At 41.8% G+C, this 22,008-nt stretch overlaps 1 protein-coding gene across 1 annotated transcript; it reads left to right on the top strand.

The window, feature by feature from the left end:
- The first annotated feature begins 1,233 nt into the window (after window positions 1-1,233).
- On the top strand, window positions 1,234-10,239 carry LOC139734541 (monocarboxylate transporter 13-like). The gene is made up of 5 exons (XM_071645316.1): window positions 1,234-1,426; window positions 7,164-7,304; window positions 7,667-8,000; window positions 8,139-8,602; window positions 10,016-10,239. The coding sequence occupies exons 1-5, from the start codon at window positions 1,234-1,236 to the stop codon at window positions 10,237-10,239; spliced, it is 1,356 nt and encodes a 451-aa protein (XP_071501417.1).
- The last annotated feature ends 11,769 nt before the right edge of the window (window positions 10,240-22,008 follow it).

A 22,008-nucleotide genomic window follows, 5' to 3' on the forward strand; every position in this document is an offset into this window, starting at 1 on the left:
CGCCGGTGGTGGACTCGGGTATGCCCACGATGCGGATGTTGTTGCGCCGTGAAAACCTTTCGCTCTTGTTGATTGCCGAGCTATGCTTCTCCAGTTCCGATCGCAGGGCACCAACCTCTTTTTCCATCTCGCCCATTCTTTTCTCTAGCTGTTGATTCCTGGCCTCTACCTCCGTCACTCTCCTGCTCTCAAACTCGATCGCCTGTCCCAGATGTGTCTCCACCTGTTTGATGTTCTCTATCAAGGATTCCACAGCTTTCTTTATCATCCGCTCGAAGTTCTTTGTTGCTTCGTGGAAGTAGCGGGCAATTCCTTCTGGTGAAGTTACGTCAACTCCATTGTCATGCAAATCTCTTGATATGTCGGGCACGTCAATGGTATCGGGTGCCAAGGGTGCTGCCGCTGCTGCTGAAGTGGTCTCGATATGGTTGTTTACCCGGGGTGGGCTGGCGGGCTGAGCTGTGGAGGCTCGTCTTCTTGATAGCGGCATAGAGTTCTTCGGAGAAGGAAGAGTGGCGCCGCGGTTTTCCACTCCAAAATCACTCTTCCTGTCTTGCTTTGCCTTCCTTGGCAGCACCTTCCTTGTCTGGGTACTCATTCTAATAAGTTGGTATAGCAGGAGTTGTCAATATCAGTATCCAAAGATAGATATCCAAATAAGATTCGGGAGAGGTGATAAGGTGACGTGTTACTCGCTGGCGGCCATCATTGCGTATCATTGCGTATTTAAAGTTGTAACCGTATAATTCTATCATCTGTCTACCCACTTTACATCTATCAATTATTTACCTTTATTATTCTCCTCCTTTTCATTTTCAGTATTAATCAAGATCACGAGTAACTTTTGATACAATAACGCCTAATGTAATCCAATAAAATATTTCGTTCATCAGAAAATACGCAAATATTCATGACTGAATGTTTATATCTTTGTTATAAGAGTCGCGGGCATTTTTGTTGTGTTCTCTTCCAGATGTAAACCATTCTGAAGAGAAGTGATCCACACAAAAGGGTCGGAAGAGATTCAGATATGTTGAAATAGACACCGCGGATCACAAAAATCAAGCGGACCTACCAAGAATTCTTTGAGAGTGGGAGTACGTCCGAGAAGCTTTCGCATAATCCTACGTATGGCTCGAGGATCTATGCAGTGGACGGGTAGAAGGGTGTATTTCCTATACAGCGACGTATATCATCACCACGTGGTATGGACGCTATAAAGGACAAAGAATAATGGCGGAGACAGAATCTACGGACAGATGGAGATACGTGGTGCTGGTGGCCAAATTTTCCATGGATTGTGTCACTCATGGTCTATTCAAGGCCTTTGGCGTGCTGGTTCCTCACCTGGTTCATAAACTGGACACAGACTATGGCACTTTGGGATTCACATTCTCCATGGAGTTAACCGCCTTCTTCATGGGCTGTAAGTACACTAGGTCTGCCAAAAAAAAAAAGTAAAACTAGTAGATTATGGTACAACTTCCCTCAGTATTTACAGGGCCGGCGGAGCGTTTTCAAAAGTAGGGGGGCACTTCCGGGTTTCATGAGCTAACACAGAAGCGAAAAAAAGGTCCTCAGCTCATTACTCCCCTTCCTATTCCGGGTTTCTCCAGCTGACAAGCAAAGAAGAAAAAAAAAAGAGAAGGGTCTTTAGCAGAAAAACATTACCTTACCGCGCTCAAACTTTAAGATGTCTATCTATTTCGTTTTAGTGCCACTTACGTACTTCGGGGTTAAAAAAAAGTGGGGGAGGGGCCTAAAGTGATGACACCTTATGTAATCCTTTGTATGGTGCACAAAAAGTGTGTGTGTGGGGGGGGGGGGGGCGAGCCCCCCTGCCCCCCCCCCCCCCCCCCCCCCGTTCCGCCGGCCGTATATTTAGTGTATAAAATAGGGATAATCAGAATATAATTTTCACGAATACCTATTATCTTTAAATATTCATATTATAAACATACATGTATGTATAATGATATTGTATCTTTTATTATTATACACAGATGAATATGTATAGGGTAAATGATACAGATAAAGATATCGCCATGCATACTGGCAAAAAATACAAAGTTATGCTTCAGTTGAAAAAAAAAAGAATTGAGAGGTCCACTAAAAAGCAAGCTTATTTTGTGAACTACTCAAAGAAAAATCTTCTGGTATACTTATTTGCAAATACTTAGCACAAATGTAATTAAAGACAAGACGGAACAAAACAGGAGAAACACAACAACAACATGACACGACTTTATGGAATAGATGGAAAGAATGGAAGGAAAGAAGGAAAAAAGAGAATGCCTACACGCCGAACAATGAAACGGAAGAGGGAGTTGATGAGGTGCTATTCAGACAGCTGGTTGCTGCACACATCTGTGCAAAGATTATGATGGCTATTTCAATGCTTAAAATAATGAATTCAGTGATTGCTTGATTGATTGATGGATGGAAAATAATGGCATCAGAGAGGGTTTAACAGAAAGAATTTCAACTTGCGCTTAAAAGAATACAAAGATGGAGATTTTTTTATTTTTAATTTCACTGCTTATTGAATTCCATAATCTAGGCGAGGAGGTCTCCGCTTCAAGTTATCACACGCGTGGGACCGGGCCTTTAGCAAGATTCCAAGCCGTCTTTCGTGCGCTGGTTCCAGTTTTTTTTATTCAACTACCTATTGATCTCGTTTTTTCGATCTATTCATTTAAAAGATGGTTTAATCAAAATTGTAATTTACAATTAAAATCCAACCAGAGCTATTCTTTGATATTCAATAATTTATGCACATAATGGCGATTTGATTGACATTTGTCCTTTTTTATCACCATTCTGCATGATATACATAGTTAATTATATTTATCAATGTCATTCAGGGCCCCATGGAAGACCAAAACTTATTACCTCCGCCAAGGGTGGAGGCTATGTTTTCATCGGCGTTAGTTTGTTTGTTGGTTGGATTGTTTGTCTGGACGCAAAATAACTCAAAAGTTGTGAACGGATATGGACGAAGGATTTAGACAAGGAGCAGATGATTGAAATTTTTGTAGTGATTCAGGAGTTTTATGGATCTTATGAAGGATTCTCGATATTTTGGTAGGCACCGGGTCGATGGGCTTGCCAGTTCAAAGTGCATTTTTTTTCCTTTTTTTTTAGGTTTCCTTACGCGCACTTCAGCGGGCAGGTCCTTCTGGTTTGGTTAACCAAAGGCTAGGAAGTACACCTTTTCCAAATCTGGAGAGGAGCCCCTTAGGCGGTTTGGTGAGGAAGTTCATCATCGCTCCGGCGGCGGCTGTAGTCCAGTCGTGGCTTAGTCTAGTTCTGGACCCTTTTTATCGATTTTTTTTTTCCGCCCACTATACGCGTTAAGCCGAGTGATGGCGCGATCCCGAGAACTGCTGCCCCGAGGGGGTTTTCTCGCGGCAGTAGTTCTCGGCTTAACACGTATTGTCGGCGGGAAAAGAAAATTGATAAATAGGGTCCAGAACTAAACTAGTCGTGGCTAGGATGAGTCGTCCTGCGTCCCTCCTGGCTAGATCGCTGGACCGAGAGGGGGTCTAGGGCCTGGGTAAACCGAGGCCGCCGCAGTTCTCTCGCCCACGATTCCTTGACTCCATCCTCCACTTCTTCTTCTTCTTCTTCTTCAAAGTCCTCAGAAGATGGGCGAGTGGTGACGGTGGCAGGTGCAAGATGGCGCTGGGAACTGCTAGCCATGGACGTGCACTCAGGCGGTCATTGCAGAATGGTCGTTCTACAGCAAGAGCATAGTTCGGCAGCCACTCTGACGACGGAGCATACCTCTTCTGGGATAGCACTTGTAACCCTTTAAGAAGAAGGGTCTGGAAAAGGTGACCTGAAGAAAGCTTGCCTAATCTCATCCTGCCTCATGGCAGCTGACTGGTCATCTACCAAGCGGTCGAAACATGAAAGAAATACGAAAGGAGAAGTCAAAATCCTCCCGGTGGGAAAGCACTTTATGTGTGCTGGAACCTGAGGCCCCATGGACAACCAATATTGCGACAGACCAGAATGTCGAACAGCAATTGTAGGTCGAGACCTGCAGTTATACAGAATTGATGTTGCTGCCCTCAGCGAGACACGCCTTGCAGACACAAGGGAGATCACCGAGGCTGGAGCTTGATACGCTTTCGTTTGGTGAGGAAGAACCTGAAGTCCCTCCCTAGATGGATAAGCGACAGCCAAGATCAAAGCGCTGGTACCTGATTGACTATGTGATCACCAGGCGTCGTGATATCCTGGATGTTCGCATCAAGAATGCAATTACGGAAGTTGAATGTTGGACAGATCTACTGTTGAGGTGCAGACTTTCCTTTTCCATCGTCAGCAGACAAAGACGCTAGAAAGCTGATGCTAAGAAGAAACTGGACGTCCAGAAACTCGATGAATCAAGCACAAAAGAAGCCCTCATCGCCAGCCTTGCAAACCAGCATAAACATCGACCAGCAGAGGGAAACTTTGAGAAGACTTGGACCAACTTCCCTAATTGGCCACACAAAAGGGAAACACCAAGACTGGTTTGAAAACAACAAACTAGATTACCACTCTCCTCCAAGAGAAGAAAGAAGCCTTCTCAGCTTGGCTGAACGACAAAGACTTCCAATCCAAGCACAACCGCCACAAAAACATAAGAAGAAGGGTGCAGACTGAGATGCGACAGCTGAAAAGACAAGCGGAGGAAAAAAAAAATGACCCCAGGACTACAACAATATGCAGACGAGCACAACTCCAAGAAATTCTTTGCTGGCCTGAAAAGACGTGTATGGCTCCGCGCCGAATGCAGTGGCACCTGTGCGCTCCGCCGCCGGAACCCTGCTTTATACTGAGAAGTGCGATCGACATCATACAGCGCTGTAGTGAACACTTCAGTCAGCTGCTGAACAAACATTTCCAGGTCGACCAGCAGGCCATCCAGGACATGCGACAGCGCCCAGTCCTGGCGTCGCTTGATGGCCCCCAACACTGGCAGAAGCCCAGAAAACTATCAAGCAACTACAAGTGACGAAAGCACTTGATCCTCACCGAATACCCCCCCCCCCCCCCGGCCCCCGGCCCCCGAGGGAGGGGAGCTATTGCCATCAAGCTGACTGACCTGATACAGCAGTTCTGGGACGAATTAAGTCAGTGCCGCGGGACTTAAAGGATGCCAACATCGTGCATCTGTACAAGAACAATGGAACCATAGCTTCATGTGACAATTACCGGCTAACTACAGAGGCATCTTATTGTTGACCATCGCAGGAAAGATCATGACCCTTGTATTTTTCTGAACCGCATCACACACCACTTGCTTGACGACGTGGTCTCTGAGAGCCAGTGTGGATTTAGGAACAACAGCGAGACAATTTATAGAAAATAGTCTTCGCAGTACGGCGCTACAAGAGAAGTGCCAAAACCTAAATCAGAACTACTACATCCTCTTTGCGGACCTGATGAAGGCTTTTTGTGGGCTATCTTGTTTAAGCTAGGCTGCCCATCAAATAAAGCTCGTCAGGATCGTCCAGTCATTTCATGATGGTATGATGGCCCGAACTGGGGGAAAACCGAAATGTCTCTGCCCCATTCTGGATCTCCATTGGTGTGCAGCAAGGCTGGGTCATGGCTTCCACACTCTTCAGCTTCAGGTTTGCTACCATGCTCTTCTGTGTCCTGTCCAAGTCTGATGCTGTTGTCACTATTCGCCACAGCTGTGATGGCCGATTCTTTAACCTTAGACGTCTGAAGGCAAAAACCAAAGTCCTGGAGTCTCTATTCGGAGACTTCCTGCTTGCAGACGATTGTGCGTTTGCAGCATTGAATGAACCAGAGATGCGAAAAATTGCCACTCATTTCCACGAGCACCAAAATGTATCGGACTGATCATTAGCCCGCGAAAAACAAAAGTGATACTTCTGCCTGCACCTGGCCTGACACCGCCAGAGCCTCAGATTGAAATTGAGGGCACTACACTGAACAACGTGGAGAGCTTTACATACCTGGGAAGCTGTCTATCTTCAAATTGCAGGATGGGCAAATAAGTTTCCAAGAGGCTTGCAAAAGAAGGAGTGTCGTAACTTGGCTATGGACACGTATGTGGGGTGAACGAGGCATCAGACTTTCCACCAAGCCGGTAGTGTACAAGGCAGTTGTCATCACCTCTTTGCTCTGCAGCTGTGAGACGCGGACACTGTATAGGAGGCAAAGTCGCGTACTTGACTAGTTCACCTCCGATGGTTGCAACGACTCACGAATATCCTGGGAGGACAGAGTCTCCAAGATTGAGGCCATCCGCAGAGCCTAAATGTCCGCGATCGAAGCCCTCATAAAGGTCCAGCTCCGGTCGGTCGGACATGTAGTCCGAATGGACGGCGCGCGTCTAGCAAAGACGAATTTCTTCTCTGAGCTGCTTCTAGAGCAAGAAACCTTGGAAGGCCACTGAAGTGATGCAAGGACAGTCTGAAAACTTCCCTTGAGGCCTGGGGCATTTCAGCCCGTGGTTGGGAATCACTTGCCTCCGCCAGCAGCGCCTGGCGTCCAGCTGTAGGTCCAAAAGGGCGTCGGACTGTTCGAGGAAAAGAGCCTGGAAAAGAAGTGTCAAGTCGACAACGTGAGGGTCCCTGACCCTACTTCGGCTGTAACGTGCCCAATATGTGGCAGCGTCTGCGCGTCCGTCTTTGGGCTCCGCTCACACCTCCGGCGTCACTGACGCCCTTGTCGAACCCGGCAGACTTCCATTATGACTAGAGTGTGTGCTCTAGTTTCGGATTGGGCAAGTCGCGCCGTGCAGCTGGAAGTTGACGTAAAAATTGAGCGATTTTTAGCATGTATACGTATGGATGGAAATTATTGATCTCATTTAGGGAACAAGATCAATTGTGGAAATAAGCTGCTTGAAGGGGGTCTGCGTTCTCAGAGTGAATTTCTAGTTTGTGATTGGACTACCTTGATAAAAGATTAGACATAGATGAATTAATAGATAAATAAAGTGGCCCAAGATACCCTCCTGGTTGCATGACACGATGTCTACACGATCAGAGCCGAATTTGAACATTTCTTTTGTCGTGTGTACATCTTTGCTAATTTCCGGACAATGTGACTCCGCTTTAATAACAGAAAACTTACATGGGATTTGAATGCATGCTAGGAGTGGTCTACATTTGTTTCCCTTCACAATCCAGGTCCCCTCGTGAGCTATCTATCTACTCTGGTGGACCCCCGAACTCTTTGCATAGTGGGCGGCTTGGGTGCGAGTGGAGCAATTGCCGTATCAGGTTATGTAACGTCGCCATTTTGGTTTGCTGTTATGATGTTTCTTACAGGTAAGACACGGCCGAAGTTCGCCACGTTGATCTCCAATTTGCGTAATATGTGATCGTTTCATCGTACTACTGACGTTTGAATTGCTTTCGGGAATCGTTATGTCAAATGCGGTTATTGAGAGTGCATCATGTATCTCACACATTTCTGTAGATGTACAGGCTAATAATGGAAGTGACGTGTGAGGAAATGATATCTCCTGCCTAATCTATTATGCATCTCTACAGCGCAATTTAAAAAAAAAATGCATGTTTCTCTAAGTGATTGCTTGACCTGGAAACGTGTTCGTATTTGTCTGTGTTCATGTCACATGTTAGAAATCATTTTCTTTCTGGATATTTGGTGATTTTTTTTTTCTAAACAGGTTTATTCAGCTCCACTTTCAACCAAATATCCTACGTCGTCTTGCACCAACACTTCGGTAACAAATTCGCATATGCAAATTCCATCTCTCTCATGGGAAGCTTCATTGGAGGCGCGCTTTTCCCCGTCTTGACGTCATCACTGATGGAAGGATACGGACTCGAGGGAGCCGTACTTTGTTTGGCAGGCTTGTATCTACACTGTGTGCCAATAGGTGGGACGCTGCGCCCCCCTGTGGACCTAGCGGAAACAAAGAGCTTGCCTCGTTCGGATAGAGAAGAACTCCTTCCGGGTGAAGATGACCAAGCACGTCTGTCGGAGTCTTCTGCATATTTGTTGGAGCGAGCAGACAAAGACTAGACAACAAACTCAATAGACCAATGTCACAATACCTATGGAAGCCGAAAGACCACAAGGCCTCGATCGACACAAGAACGGATCCTGGAATATGTATGGTCGATTTTTTGGGTGAGGGCGCTGTTGGAGGAGTGGGCGTTCACGCTCCTCTTTTTACCATGTAAAGTAGTCTTGCAGATTGCTATGGTCAGCTGGACTCTTTTCGTCATCTCCTTCGCACTGTCCAAGGGCTTCGAGGAATCGTTCGCTTCGTACCTGCCCATGGTGGGGTCAATTGGCGGAATGATCTTTCACGGGACTATGACCGTAATCCTGCGTTTCAGAGACCATTGGGGAGCGCCCCTGTTCATCACCAACATGGTCTCTTTTGGTGGAGGGCTACTCCTTTACCCTGCAAGGTCGTCATCCCCAACGCATCTTCTCATCTGCTCCTTCTTCGCCGGCGGCGGCATGTTTGCCGGTTACCCCACATCCTGGGCAGTTCTTGAATCCTTCGTCGCCGAGAGAAATATCGAAGGAATCATTTCGGCCAAATTATTCATCACAGGACTTGGAACTGTGATTTCTGGGTACATCATAGGTATGACACCTTGGGGAAATTAAAATGGGGAAAAATAAAAGAACACATATCTTATGAACGAGTACAAAACTTAACGTGACATTTTTATTTTTCATGTAAGAAGTTCCTCGAAGGAAGAAAAAGGGGGTAAAAATTATACACTCACGTAAGATGTTAATGTACATTTTTCTTTTCGAGGGTGTGTGATTCAAAAGTGAATGATGGAGACGTTGACTCTAGACGGACTACCTCCTTCTGCATGCTTGCTTTCATCGATGTCATTTTATTATACATCACCTATTTCAGAATGTAGCTATCCGATTGGTCGATTGCCCATCACATGACATTTAGTGAAAAGTTCCATTGCACGCTCTGTCTGTCAGCACTGCAATTTTGTTTGAGCAAAATGTTCCATTGCACGCCCTCTGATGTCACAATAAGCAAACATGTGCCGCGCGCAGCCAATAATTACAAGTGCGCTTACAAGCGTGTACTTTTGTCACTCATTTTAGTAAACAACTTTGTTTCGCATACGTAAATACGGTACACGGTGACTGCGACTATGAGGCTACTCATTCGTCTTTCACGGAAAATGGTTGCCATTTCTGTGCTAAATTCAAGAATCTGTGAGTACCAAATCTGTTGACGTTCGAGGTGTTGTATAAAACAAATAGTGTATGGTCTTTACTCGTGCAATGGAACCAGATTTTGCACTCGGTGACAGATGAGGCGTACTATTCAACTCGGCTTTGCCTCGTTGAATGGTGCGCCTTTCTACAACGTTCAAGTAGATCCTTGTAATATGATTGGAGGATTGTTGGTGACGTGATATTCAATAAGTACTCCATTCAACGCGCCGTGCAATTTTGGTTCTATTTTTGCGTGCAACTTGGTTCGATTTTTTCGTTCTATTCCACGGTTCGAACAAGTACTGTGTGTTGCATATTGAGGATCGCATGCAGCTAGCGGAGTGTACGTGTGCGGTACATGCATGCGCGTATGTAGGCCTACGTAGTGGTGAGCGCTAGCTGTGACCTGTATCTACGCTGATTGCACAAGCCAGAAAGAGAATCGAAGTGGATCCGCATGTAAGTATGGCTATATTTTTTCATGCATATATAGACTTCTAGGCCTACTCAGACCTACCCAACAATCCTCCAACCAAAAAGATCTACTTGGACGTTGTATAAAACAAATAGTGTATGATCTTTACTCGTACAATGGAACGAGATTTCGCGCTCGGTGAAAGATGAGGCGCACTATTCAACTCGGCTTCGCCTCGTTGAATAGAGCACCTATATCTTTCACCTCGTGCGAAATCTCGTACCATTGCACTCGTGACCATTCACTATTTGTATACTATCGAATTCACCTTGTCCTTTTCAAGCTAAAATCACAATCTAGAACTTACCAATTTATTCACTGTCATTGCAGGCAAGCTGTATGATGTCACTGGTTCATTCGATGGAGCCCTTCAACTCGTTGGCGGCATGTGCGTAATGACTGTTCCCCTGACAGTGGCCCTCATGTGCATCCAGAAATACAGGGTCCAGGGGCGTAGCTGTTTCCCTCACGTGGCCAGCGTGCTGCCATTTAAAGGGGTGCACGTGACAAACCCAACACCCACACGAGTCTTACAACCCACAAACTCGACATGAGGCAATTAAGGCCCATGAGTCCGACATTATACAAACAAGGCCCACGAGTCGCCGGGCGTATTGTGCCCAGCGTCGGTCTCGTATAGGCCTTTTTTTGCCTAGTTTTGAGCTTGTGGGCTGTTTGGCTAAATGAGCTGTCTTACTCTTGGACATTTTCGCTGTCGAGCACGTGGGCCGTATAACTCGTGGGTGTTGGACCCTTTGGATTCAAATGGAGTGGGAAGACCGGCCCGGCTCGGAAATATTCGATAATTCCTGTAACGAATTGTGTACAGCCTTAGGACCTATCATTTGTCTCTGTGCAAGGAGGTATATGTGTAGGTACACACACGCAGGTCTCAGTACATCTCGAGTGGAGTCGACCGTTACCTATGAGCGCACGCATCGATGCACGTATTCGCTGTGCTAATCGTGGCTCTCTTAAATATGTAGCCCGGTAGGCAGCGAAGGAACTGGATCATCTATGAATCCCACACTATACCTGGTCTTTAACCGTTTTAAAATGAATTTTGGTATTAAGTGGTATCTGATCCGGAAACGAAAGAGAACGAGCAAGAGAGTGAGGAATATATATAAGAGAGAGAGAGAGAGAGAGAGAGAGAAAGGGAGAGCGAATGCTGTCTTCGGTTTGATTCTATTTCTGCAGTTTCCGCGAAAAGTAGACATGACATTAAGATACAATAATGACGTTCAAAAATCTACAATTGATTAAATATGGAATATACTAGGAGGTACAAAAAACATTTTACACTTTTGATCCTTAATAGTTCTGACACTATACATCAGATAACAATGTCATTGATATGAGTTATAGATGGATAGTGTACAATTTAGTTGGAGGTAATTTGAAAATTTATCTTGTGTTATGTTTTGTTGGAAAAAGAAGAATGAAAATAAATGAATTGAATTGAAGATGAGAGCATGAATTAATTTCGTTAAATCCATGATTAATTTTAAGGGTAAGTTCCAGATTTTGGTCAAATTTGAACCCTCTGTTCAAAATTGAACCTTGACACAAGAACCAATGATGTGTATGTGAGTGTGTCCTCACAATGACCCTGAACAATAGGCATGAATACCACGAATACTTGCGCGTTTTCAGAGCTCTGCTGACTGGGTTTTTCGACTCTTCATCCAAGGCACATGAATGTTATTTTTATAATTTCATGATGGATTGCCCTGGGTACTGTTAGTCTGAGATCATGGTAAAAGGTAAAATACATGCACATGACAAAAATAAGCACTCGTTTTTATGTGCTTGCATACACTACATTTCAGGATGAATAATGACTACATTTTAGCTGCTGAGTGTTTTGAGTTATGAAGTCAGTGAATTCGGTGCAATGTAATTGAGTTGTAGGAGTAAACATAATGGACTTGTTGCGATAGCGTGTGAGCATGGCCAAGTGTATTCACCCCTCTATGTATGTGATTATGAGTGTTTACTCTGATGTGCTAATATTAAGTTTCTGTGTGTGTTTGTGTGTGAGTGTGTGGGGGTATTATAGAAAGTCTGAAAGGACCATTGCAGGCTTGTTTTGAAATGATACATTAATCATATTGTTAAAAGCCAGTGAATGGGGAGAGGGGGACGGGACGGGATGTAAATTACAAGGGAATTTATTTGAGCCCAACAAGAGAAAAAAAAATCGATCACAATCCTTCTATATAGGTTTCTAGGTGGCGCTGTTAGCGATTTCTTTGGAATTGAGATTTACTTTAAATGATGTTTGAGGAATTGAGTCGGGGACATTGCTGTAAATTGTAGGGTAAGATTTTTCTGGTCGGCTGTGCCAGATTAAATTTTGAGCTAAGATATAAATTTAGGATAGCGTAAGAGGTATACTAGGTGGTTGGGAGACGCGTAATACATATATTTTTACTGTATTTAAATCAAGATCGTGCATGCGATGAAACAGAGACAGGAGTGGACATGACAAATATCTTATCACAAATATGCTTGTTTGTAAGTAAGTGTTGATGTTATGCCGGGGTCATCCTACGAGACTGACACCCCCGAGTCATATACGGTCCACGAGTTCGACACTGGAAAAAGAAGGTCCATGAGTCATACAGCCCACAAGTCATTGAGCCCGTGAGCTCGACACTGGGCAAACCAGGCCCAAGAGTCACACATAGTTTGTAAACAACAAACAAGGTCCACGAATTCGACACTGGGAAAAAAAAGCCCCACGAGTTTTACAGAACATCCGGAGCCTAATGTGTCAGTCTCTTGCGGGCCTTTCCGTTTTTCTAAGTGTGATCAATACCTTCTGTGATCCACGATTCCTTGTTCTTTGTTGAATGTTTTGTTTTTACAAGAGGTACATTCTTATCACTATCAAACTGAGGTTTGTGCATGAAGATTTCATATGCTTTGTCAGCGTCTTGTTCAGTACTTCATTCCATTCTTCTGTAGCGAAATCAAAGTAACAACAGATTTATATTCTTTAGTTTCTCTTTTGTACATTTAATGTCTAGTTCTATTTGTATTTTGTGCAAATTCTATATGCTTAGAAGTGGCAAAAAAAAAAAAAATCGAAAGTGCCTGAAATATCGCAACACAGGGTGCCATTCGTGGAACTTTTTGAGCGCATTATCGTCATTTCAAGTTTTTTATGTGATTGATATTCAAGCCCGCTGGTCTACATGAGGATGGAAAGAGTTAAATGTTAATATACTAATGAACCTTAAAGCATGATTATTGTCAGTGTTTAGAAAAAGTAGAGAAGATGATTATAATAAGCTATAAAATTACGAACTAGCGTAAGTAACAGACTATCTTAATATGCTTTCGTAAAAATAACCGTTTTTTTTTTTCAGGTTAGCTTGGAAAGATTCCAATGTTTGAAAATAATGGATATGAAATGTTAGCTAAAGGATAATGCTACAGCTGAGAAGTTGCGGAGTCCAAATGAATGACTTTGTTCTTTCTGCAAGTTGGGGTGATATTGATAAATACAGGAGACCATCTTACGAACAGTGCGTATTGGAAAGCCGCCCCAACAAACTTGAATAAACACAATTTTTGCTCACTCATCATTGCTCATTAGAAAGCTACAGATACATGTACTTTGAAATCCACGAGTAGAATGTATGTATATTATGTCGGCTTGATGTTTGATTTTTGCTGGTGTGAGTTGATTGTAATTTCTTACCGGCAGAACGGACGCTACGAATCGACACATAATACAAAATAAGGTCTCCAATTAGCAACGAGGAGCAAATTGGTTTCCAAGTACAAGTAATGAGGAGAATTTTGTATTCGGAACCCTCACTGCAGCGCGCGTATAACCACTGCAATTACGTTTTCTTCAAGATGCGTGTAAATCATGGTCATTTTACATGTCTTAGACACAATACTGGCAACACTGGGCCCCTGGGACTGGGCCTTTCTATTGGCGGAAATAGTTAAAGGATGTAGTTTTGGGAAAGTGAAAAGGTTGTGGTGTATACTGACTGTGGCCTTGACTACAGTATCTCTTGGAAGGGTGACACATTCTGAAGCTTGGATAGTGCGTGACTACTGTGATGGGGTTTTCTGGGAAAGAGACAATCTGTCTTTTCCCCCAACGTACGTAAAGGCTAGGATATTATAGTAATTGTCTTTTGACAGGTGTTATACATGCATCAACTTTCTTTGGAAAATGAATGATGGAAAATGAAAATGTAATCCAATTGTATCCCATTGTATTTCAAGTCATTGTTCACTTTAACTGTAGCATTCTTGGATTTCAGTCAAGTGTGTGCTTCTAACATGTCTAAGACAGTTTAATTCTAATCAGTATGAATAAGACTGGTATGACAATGATGTTTGTGGGTATTATTCAAGCCGTAAAATGATTATTACAATAAGAGAACGACAAAGGGCTGGTAACAGTGGAGGAAAGCTCAAACATTGCATTTCATGCCATCGTTGACTTTAACAATAGCATACTTGGATTTCAGTCAAGCGCATTGCTTCTAACATGTCTAAGTCAGTTTAACTCTAATCATATGAATAAGACTGTGGTATGATAATGATGTGTGTGGGTATTATTCAAACCCTAAATATGATTATTACCATGGGAGAACGTCAAAGGGCTGGTAACAGTGCACCTTAATCCCTGACGAAGGAGGAGGCCACCGAAAATTCTTACTTTGAATTAAAAGCGAGGCAAATGGCATTTAATGCCTTCCTCTATTGTGATATCATTATTGCTATTTCTAGTACTGCCAATACGCGGAGCAAATGCAATATGTATATAATTGTATTATATATATATATATATATATAAGTGACCGTGCACCTCAAAACGAACATAAAGTCGCACACACTGATTTTGCGTGAGGACTGAAAATAAGTGAAATGGGTCAACCTAGCCGAACTTGACTTTTTCATATTTTCTGAAAGAGCGGGTCTTCTTTTACATTATGCTAAAATTTGGTATCATAAAACGGGCAGGAAAGTGTGGTTTTTTAGCAGTTTATCTCGAACATTTTTGGCAGAAGAGTGTGATTAGTTGTGTCTTTAGAATCCCTTTTTCATTTCTGAAAAACCGTCCACACTCTTCACTTTCAACTCTAATAACTTTTGGAAGGATAGTGCTACTGCTTTGAAAGTTGGCATTAATTATGGACAGAATGTGTTAATGAGGCATGCTTAATTTCAATTTAATATGATAATCTCTTCATTGTTGTTACTCTGGTGGCTTACTTCCTGTTTTTTGTCCCATTCATCGCACAGCCAGCACGGTTTGGTAAAGATTAAGCGCTTGAATAGACACTGTACTTCAGAGCCTCTTTTCTCAGTTCACACTTTTCCTGAGTTTGTGCTTTCTTTCCAATATTTAGATAGGTTAGGAGAGTCCATTTGATTTGAGTTATACATCATTTTAAAGCTTAAAGTCTGCTCTTTCAGAATATGGTCTTAACTAAAAATTCATGTCTGGCGACTTTTTGTTTGTTTTGAGATGCAGGGTCACATAATATATGATATATAATATGTATATGTACATGTATATATACATTATACATATAATATGATACGATATATACATACTGTATATATATGTATATATATCTGTATATATATATTATATATATATATATATATATATATATATATATGTATATATAAATGCAAGAAATGTTGTGTTAACGTTTAAACTTCCTGGTCATGGAAAACGGTATAGTATCCCAAGGGACACGTATCTGCTTCTTCCTGTTTCCTTTATTTTGTATTCGAGCTTTCGGGTATATCGGCCTTCATAGGGATCTACGAACAAAATGACAATGCTCCACTGCCAGTGATATTGTACTAACATGTGATAACGCCCTCTTTACCCACACACAACACCAACATTCAACAACACACTCAGCCAAAGCAACCATAAATCACGGAACGCCATGTAATCCATCACATAACAGCGGCTACTCGAAAATTGCAAATTGTATGTATACCTTTTTTTTTGGATAATGAAGTTATTATCATATCCGAATATGTGTATATTATGTTTGCATGGGGTATTCTGTATATTTGCACACGCCATGATTAGTGCTTTGTAGCGATGTTACTTCACATATTGTGGCGGGCTGGGCTTGGTTGTTAGTTTGCGCCCTTCTTCTGAGTTGTTGTTGCTTTGTCGTTCGTCGAGGGCGCACTGTCGCCACCACAGAATACAATATGACCGAGAGTTATTAGTGGTGTAAGATGTTGTGTGTGTTTTCCAGAAAGATTAAGCAACTCCGTTGGCGAGATGTTAAGCCCAAAATATAATGTCCGAGCGGTAAAAACATCTGTAAATGTGGTTTTATTTTCGCGCTTTTCGCGCTTTGAGGTTGAACCGCGAATTTAACATGACGTGAAAATGTTTTTGAACTCGTCCCTTGTTACAACGCTATCATTACCGACCGCGAATTTAAACACACGCGAAAAAGGCGGCACCGATGGAAACAGCGAAAGTTTCTGTACTCTGTAAATGCTACGGAGCTAATTCTAGCTCTTTTTCCCGCTCCTTAGGGAGCGTGATTAGGGACCAGTCCATTTGGAGTGAAATTTGGAGCGAAAAATGTTCACTCTACCAGAGAGTGAAAATATTTCGTCTTTTAAGAGCGAAATCTACATCTTTTAAGAGTGACTTTTAGCTCCTCATTCGAGTGAAATGATTTTGATTTACGTGTGGAAATCCTCACTCTTTTCAGAGTGAATTTTAGCTCTTCAAGCGACCGGTGCTAGTCTTGGTTCCAGGGGTAGGGAAATTATTTTGATTTATAGGGGAAATCCTCACTCTTTTCAGAGGGAATTTTCGCTCTTTGAAAGAGGGGTGCTAGTCTCGGTTCCAGGGGATTTGTTTTTATTTGTCGCACTGGTATTTACACCTGTCCAAGCGTCCACATACACACACACACACACACACACATACACGCATTCACACACACATATGCATATACATATTCCAACGTACAGGTACATGCAAATATACATACACTCTGTCACTAACACATGTACATGAATAACTACACTGCATGTACTGCATTATTTCGGTTTTGCTTTTGGTTTTTTTTACATATTCAGGATTCTATGCATATCATTTTAAGAAAAATTAATCTTGACAAACTGATATATTGAAAGCTTGTCTGATGCTTGTGTAGGACAACTTGTTTGTATGTCAGGGATTTATTGTTCACAACAAATACTAATTATGTATTATGAATCTATAAGTTCCTAGAAATAAAACATCCATAAACAATGTGAATATATTTCCAAAGTGGCCTTTTGACCAAATATGTAACTGCATGTATTTCATCTAATTTCGTCAAATATTAGACAATTGAACATATGAAATATTGTACAATATTAATACATTTAATAACATTCTGTTTTTAAGGGCAATTCCAAACTAAGAGAATAACAAATCAGATCTGATGACATGAAAACCTGAAATGCAAATAGGATGCGGGTATATCTATGAACACACTTAAAAGCAGATAATTTGTCTGTACATGTGCAGTATTGAAAACCCCGGAACTTGGAATACAAGTGCATGTACAAATGAATGAGTCGCTGAGTTATAGAGACAACTGTCGAAGAGACATGGGTAAATTTCTTCCTGACAATGATACAATACTTAATACCCACATCCCCACATCCCCACAATGATTTTCAAAAGCCTTATGCAACCCCTGATTTAAAAGAGCTGAAATATGTGATTGTTTTGGATCATTCTATCTCTCTGATAGACAAGACTGAATTGCATAAAATGCACATGTACGAACAAGACAATTAATTTTACAGCAACAGTAACGTGTCAAATTGCCACCATTCCTCCATTGAAGCATGGGGCTATATCATCTTTGACCATAGCAATTAGAATATTTCATGTACACAATGTACAGGTTTTTGAACTTTTAAAACAGTTTTATTTTATTCTTATTTATCTATTTTATTTTTCTTTGGTTAGCTTAGTGGGAAATACAGAATTGAGGAGAATTTCATTAGTTCTCGTCTAAAAAGTTACCAGTAACTGTCTGAATTTATTGAACCATTATTTTGTATGATTATCCTACGGAAAAAAAGTACATGAATATTCTATTTTCCCCCTTGTATGCAAAAAATTATTTGCCTATAAAGTCAATCATATCATCCTACATGAACAACTTTGCCAATTTGCTGGAATTTGCAAAGGAAATCTGAATGTCTGAGTAGGGTATATGAAGGAAACGTTAGATTTTAAATTGCTGACAACATATAAATCCATGTGAACATTATTCAAGGTATGCAATATCCTAAAATTCATGTGGACAAAAATACAACAGCATACTGTACACGCGTATCAAAATTTTACATTTTGTAAAGCATTGAGATCATCTATCCAAACATTCAGTGATCAAGATTGAAAACCACTTTCAGAATACATATTCAGATACATTCAAATACATGTTTGTCATCACACATTTTGTGAGTTGTCAAGTCAACTGGAAAAGAGAAAATGCAAGTAACAAAGTCACAAGACATACATGATTATGATTACGTGCCTTTGTTGACCTCCATTATCTGGCCGATCTGGCAGAGGCAGGTTCTCAACGGTGGCTTGATATCAGCGGGGATTCATAAATGAAGGATATAAAAATATCAAGAGTCAGTGATCGACAAGTCTATTGTTGGGAATTCCATTTTGAAAGTGAAGAAGACTTTGTGATCCAAAGCCTGAAGGATGTCTTCCTCTCCAAGAAGGGTCGTATCATCAATAAAAATTAAATACCGTTGTTGTTCCAGCCCACCAGCAAAAAAACAGCAAGAAGGGCTGGCTAAACTCTTGGTCCTCTTCTTGTGCTGCTGCATCTTTACCTGTACCAGAGAAAATAATAGAGTACAACAATATAAATGAAACTAGAAATGTCGCTATGGCGACTGGTATGCCTCCGCCATAATGCATGATTCTCCTAATAGGTCTAGATAGTACATGTGGACAATGTGTGATTACATTTTCACAAAATTGGCAAAATATTAATATGGCAAGTTTGTCACAAATGTGTTGAATGTTCACCTTCCTTGACCTACGTTTAATTGGATGAATAGGAGAGCATGTATTTGGGATTTAAGGACTTTAAACTTGACTTTGACCCATTCATATGTTTATGCATTGAGCAATTTTCTAGGTATGGAGAAAAAGTGCAATTTCTGTATTGAATAGTAGATTGTTACCATTTTCACCTGGCCTTTGACCCTAAAATTCATAAGATAATCACTGTCAGGCAGAACATGCATAAATATGTAGTATGTTTCGAGATAACTTGAGCCACTTCCGAGATATGGAGGAAAAAATTAGTTCAGCACTTTCACTTGATCTTTGACCTTTTGACCTTTGAGGCAAAAACAAAAGAAAAAAAAACTTTCTAGAGAATCTCTATTAGGTTATACATGCATACACCAAGTGTTAAAAAAAACCAATCCTGCTGGCATTGCATAAACATGAGGGAAATAGTAAAATTTTGAAGTGTTGCCATTGACCTTTGACCCCTGACCTTTGACCCCATGAACCCTAAATTCTCTAGATAATCACTGCCAGTCAGTACATGTATATATACTATGTTCCATGAAGATATCTTGAACAATTTCCAAGGTACAGAGAAAAAAGGTAAAGTTTTAATATTTTTCACTTGACCTTTTGACCTTTGACCTTTGACCTCATGACCCAAACTTTCACCAGAGAATCTTAATTGGATAATACATGTATAAACTAAGTTTCAAGAAAATATCTTCAGGCATTGCGTTGATATGGTGGAAATAGTAAGATTTTATGTATTTGACCTTGACCTTTTGACCTTTGACCTTGAGCATGTGCACCCAAAAGTTGATAGGCACAACTTCACCCCCTAATACACATACATGCCAAGTTTCATTAGGATACCTCAAAAGGTTTTGATAGTTACCCTGTCCACAAAATTCATTACGGACGGACGGAAGGACGGACGGAAGGACGGACGGACGGACGGACGGAAGGACGGACGGAAGGACGGACGGACGGACGGACGGACAACCCGAAAACATAATGCCTCCGGCACCACTTCGTGGCGGAGGCATAAACATGTGAATATGCAACTCCAGAGTTCTGAATTTTTTTTTTCTCTTTCTCGTCTAAGTGTATGACAGAGGATCATCACAAGAAAGCGTACATTGTCGGATGATATTTACTTGTGTAATCTAAATTTGAAACACAGTCTGGGAAATTTAATGGACATATTCCCATGTCTTGTAAACAAATTTTTGATATCATAATCGTCTCTACCACCTTGAAAAAATGTGTATAGATAAAGATGCATTTACATTCTTACGTATCATGCCATGATTTCAAGGCATAGAAAGGTGTGACTAGAACATAATTGTAAAAACATAGAATGTGCTAACGATGTACAGTCATCAATATGCCTGTGAGACAGTATACTTCAAAACATCTGTAAAAATATTTGGATATTGTTAAAGAACCATACGTTTCTTATTGCAAAAATGGCGAGCCGCACTACGCGACAAACCAGCAAGGATAGAGTGCCCACTACCCAACATGCCCGGGGAGAGGTGAGCCAGCGACCCCAAGATAGCGGTAATGCCGAACCTACCGAGCCAACGCTAGCAGACATTCAGCGAAGCATAACTAGCTCATCATCAACTGTGTGTGCTAAGCTTGATGCACTCTCACAGGAGATTGGCACTATCAATAAAAAACTTTCTGAACTGGAAGACTCTACATCGATGAACTCCGCCAGGCTCGACGAACTTGAGAAAAAAAGGCTTCCAGAGGTAGAGAAAAAAACGGCGGAAGAAATCTCTAGGCTTCAGGACAGTTTGACATTGATGGAAATCTACTGTCGTCGCATGAACCTACTGTTCTACGGAATAAAGGAAACCCCCGACGAAAACGTGGAGAATCTGCTTAGAGATACCTTTGTCTACCTAGGGTTGAGCCACGACGAAGCCGCCACCATCGCCCTGGTCAATGCGCATCGACTTCCCCGACGCAATGCACCCACCCAACCCAACGAGGGCTCTCCCCAAGCCCCAGCCCTTCGCGCCATCATCGCAAAATTTGTCTACATGAAGGACAGAAATAAAGTCCTCGCTGCGTTTGATGAGTGCCAACGCCAGCGCCAGCCACGGTCAGCCAACGCCTCAGCTGCCACTGACCCGCAGGAAACCCGCAGAATAACCGTTCGCACGGATCTCCCACCCGCCCTTAAAGCTACGAGAAGTTCCCTCGCGAAAATCGCGTACAACATGAGGAAGGAAAGAAATGTCTCCACCAAAATATCAGTGGCTGGTACCAGAGTGCTGCTCTACTGGAAGGAAAGAGGCACAGCAGTGTGGAACCAATACAAAGATTAAATCTTCATTCCAATCTTCGGCTAAGTCATTTACTGCGTTCGTTAGTTTTCTGCTTTTTTCCCTCTAAACATCTCCATGTGACCCAAGGATTTATCAGCACAAAACTACAGCGTTTACGGTAAGCGACGAATCCCCTATCGCAAACTCTTAGCGCAACTTATCTGGTTAGTTCACCATTCCACATTTATTTTGAAGAAGTCCACATAAAATGTACGTGCCCTTCTAAACCTCATTTACTACACAACTGAACTTTGATACTGATTTACATTGTTATCACTTTTGCGAGAAGAATGAACTTGATCTGAAAGGTGCTGATGCAACCTGTGACTCTGTATTTAAATGCTGTGTATACCAAACTAGTCGATTTTGTTACGTACGAACACCGTCTACAGCACGTTTTCCAACCAGCTTGATAACCAAATTTAATTTGTAATTCACAACTGGTTTGGACATGAACGGACGTCGTCCATAGTATGCTTCCCAGTAAAATCGTTTCACATTATCAAAGTCCATCTGAAATATGTAATTTTAATTGATTTTGACACGAACGAACGTCGTCCTTAATAGGTCTCGCAGGTAATTCGTATTTCACACCTTAATCATACTCAGTTCGAAATACGTAGCCACACCATTACAATAAGTTTGCAACAATACTTGAGCAGTGTGTTTTATGCTGTAGCCCACTGTTGTCTTATTACCAAGGCAGTCGTTGTAACCGGATAATTGTCATTTATTTTACCCTTATCAAATTATGTTCAACGACTCGCCTAATGCTGTGAAATAATGTAATATTTGTTTTTCTACACAATTTCACGGATTGTGCATTGGTATGTACGTAAATGGCTTGACATGAATCTTGTTGCATTCAACTGCAGGTTATATTAAACCCAATATGAATGATTTTAATA

Source organism: Diadema antillarum, unplaced genomic scaffold, assembly GCF_040938485.1.
Source record: "Diadema antillarum isolate AM-2024a unplaced genomic scaffold, OU_Dant_1.0 seq00000532_RagTag, whole genome shotgun sequence".
Taxonomy (NCBI): Eukaryota; Metazoa; Echinodermata; class Echinoidea; order Diadematoida; family Diadematidae; genus Diadema; species Diadema antillarum.

Coding starts and splice junctions, on each gene's coding strand:
- LOC139734541 (XM_071645316.1), top strand. CDS start 1,234: ATGGCGGAGACAGAATCTACGGACAGATGGAGATACGTGGTGCTGGTG. Junction 1,427..7,163: donor AACCGCCTTCTTCATGGGCT/GTAAGTACACTA, acceptor TTCACAATCCAG/GTCCCCTCGTGAGCTATCTA. Junction 8,001..8,138: donor TCGGAGTCTTCTGCATATTT/GTTGGAGCGAGC, acceptor TTTTTGGGTGAG/GGCGCTGTTGGAGGAGTGGG.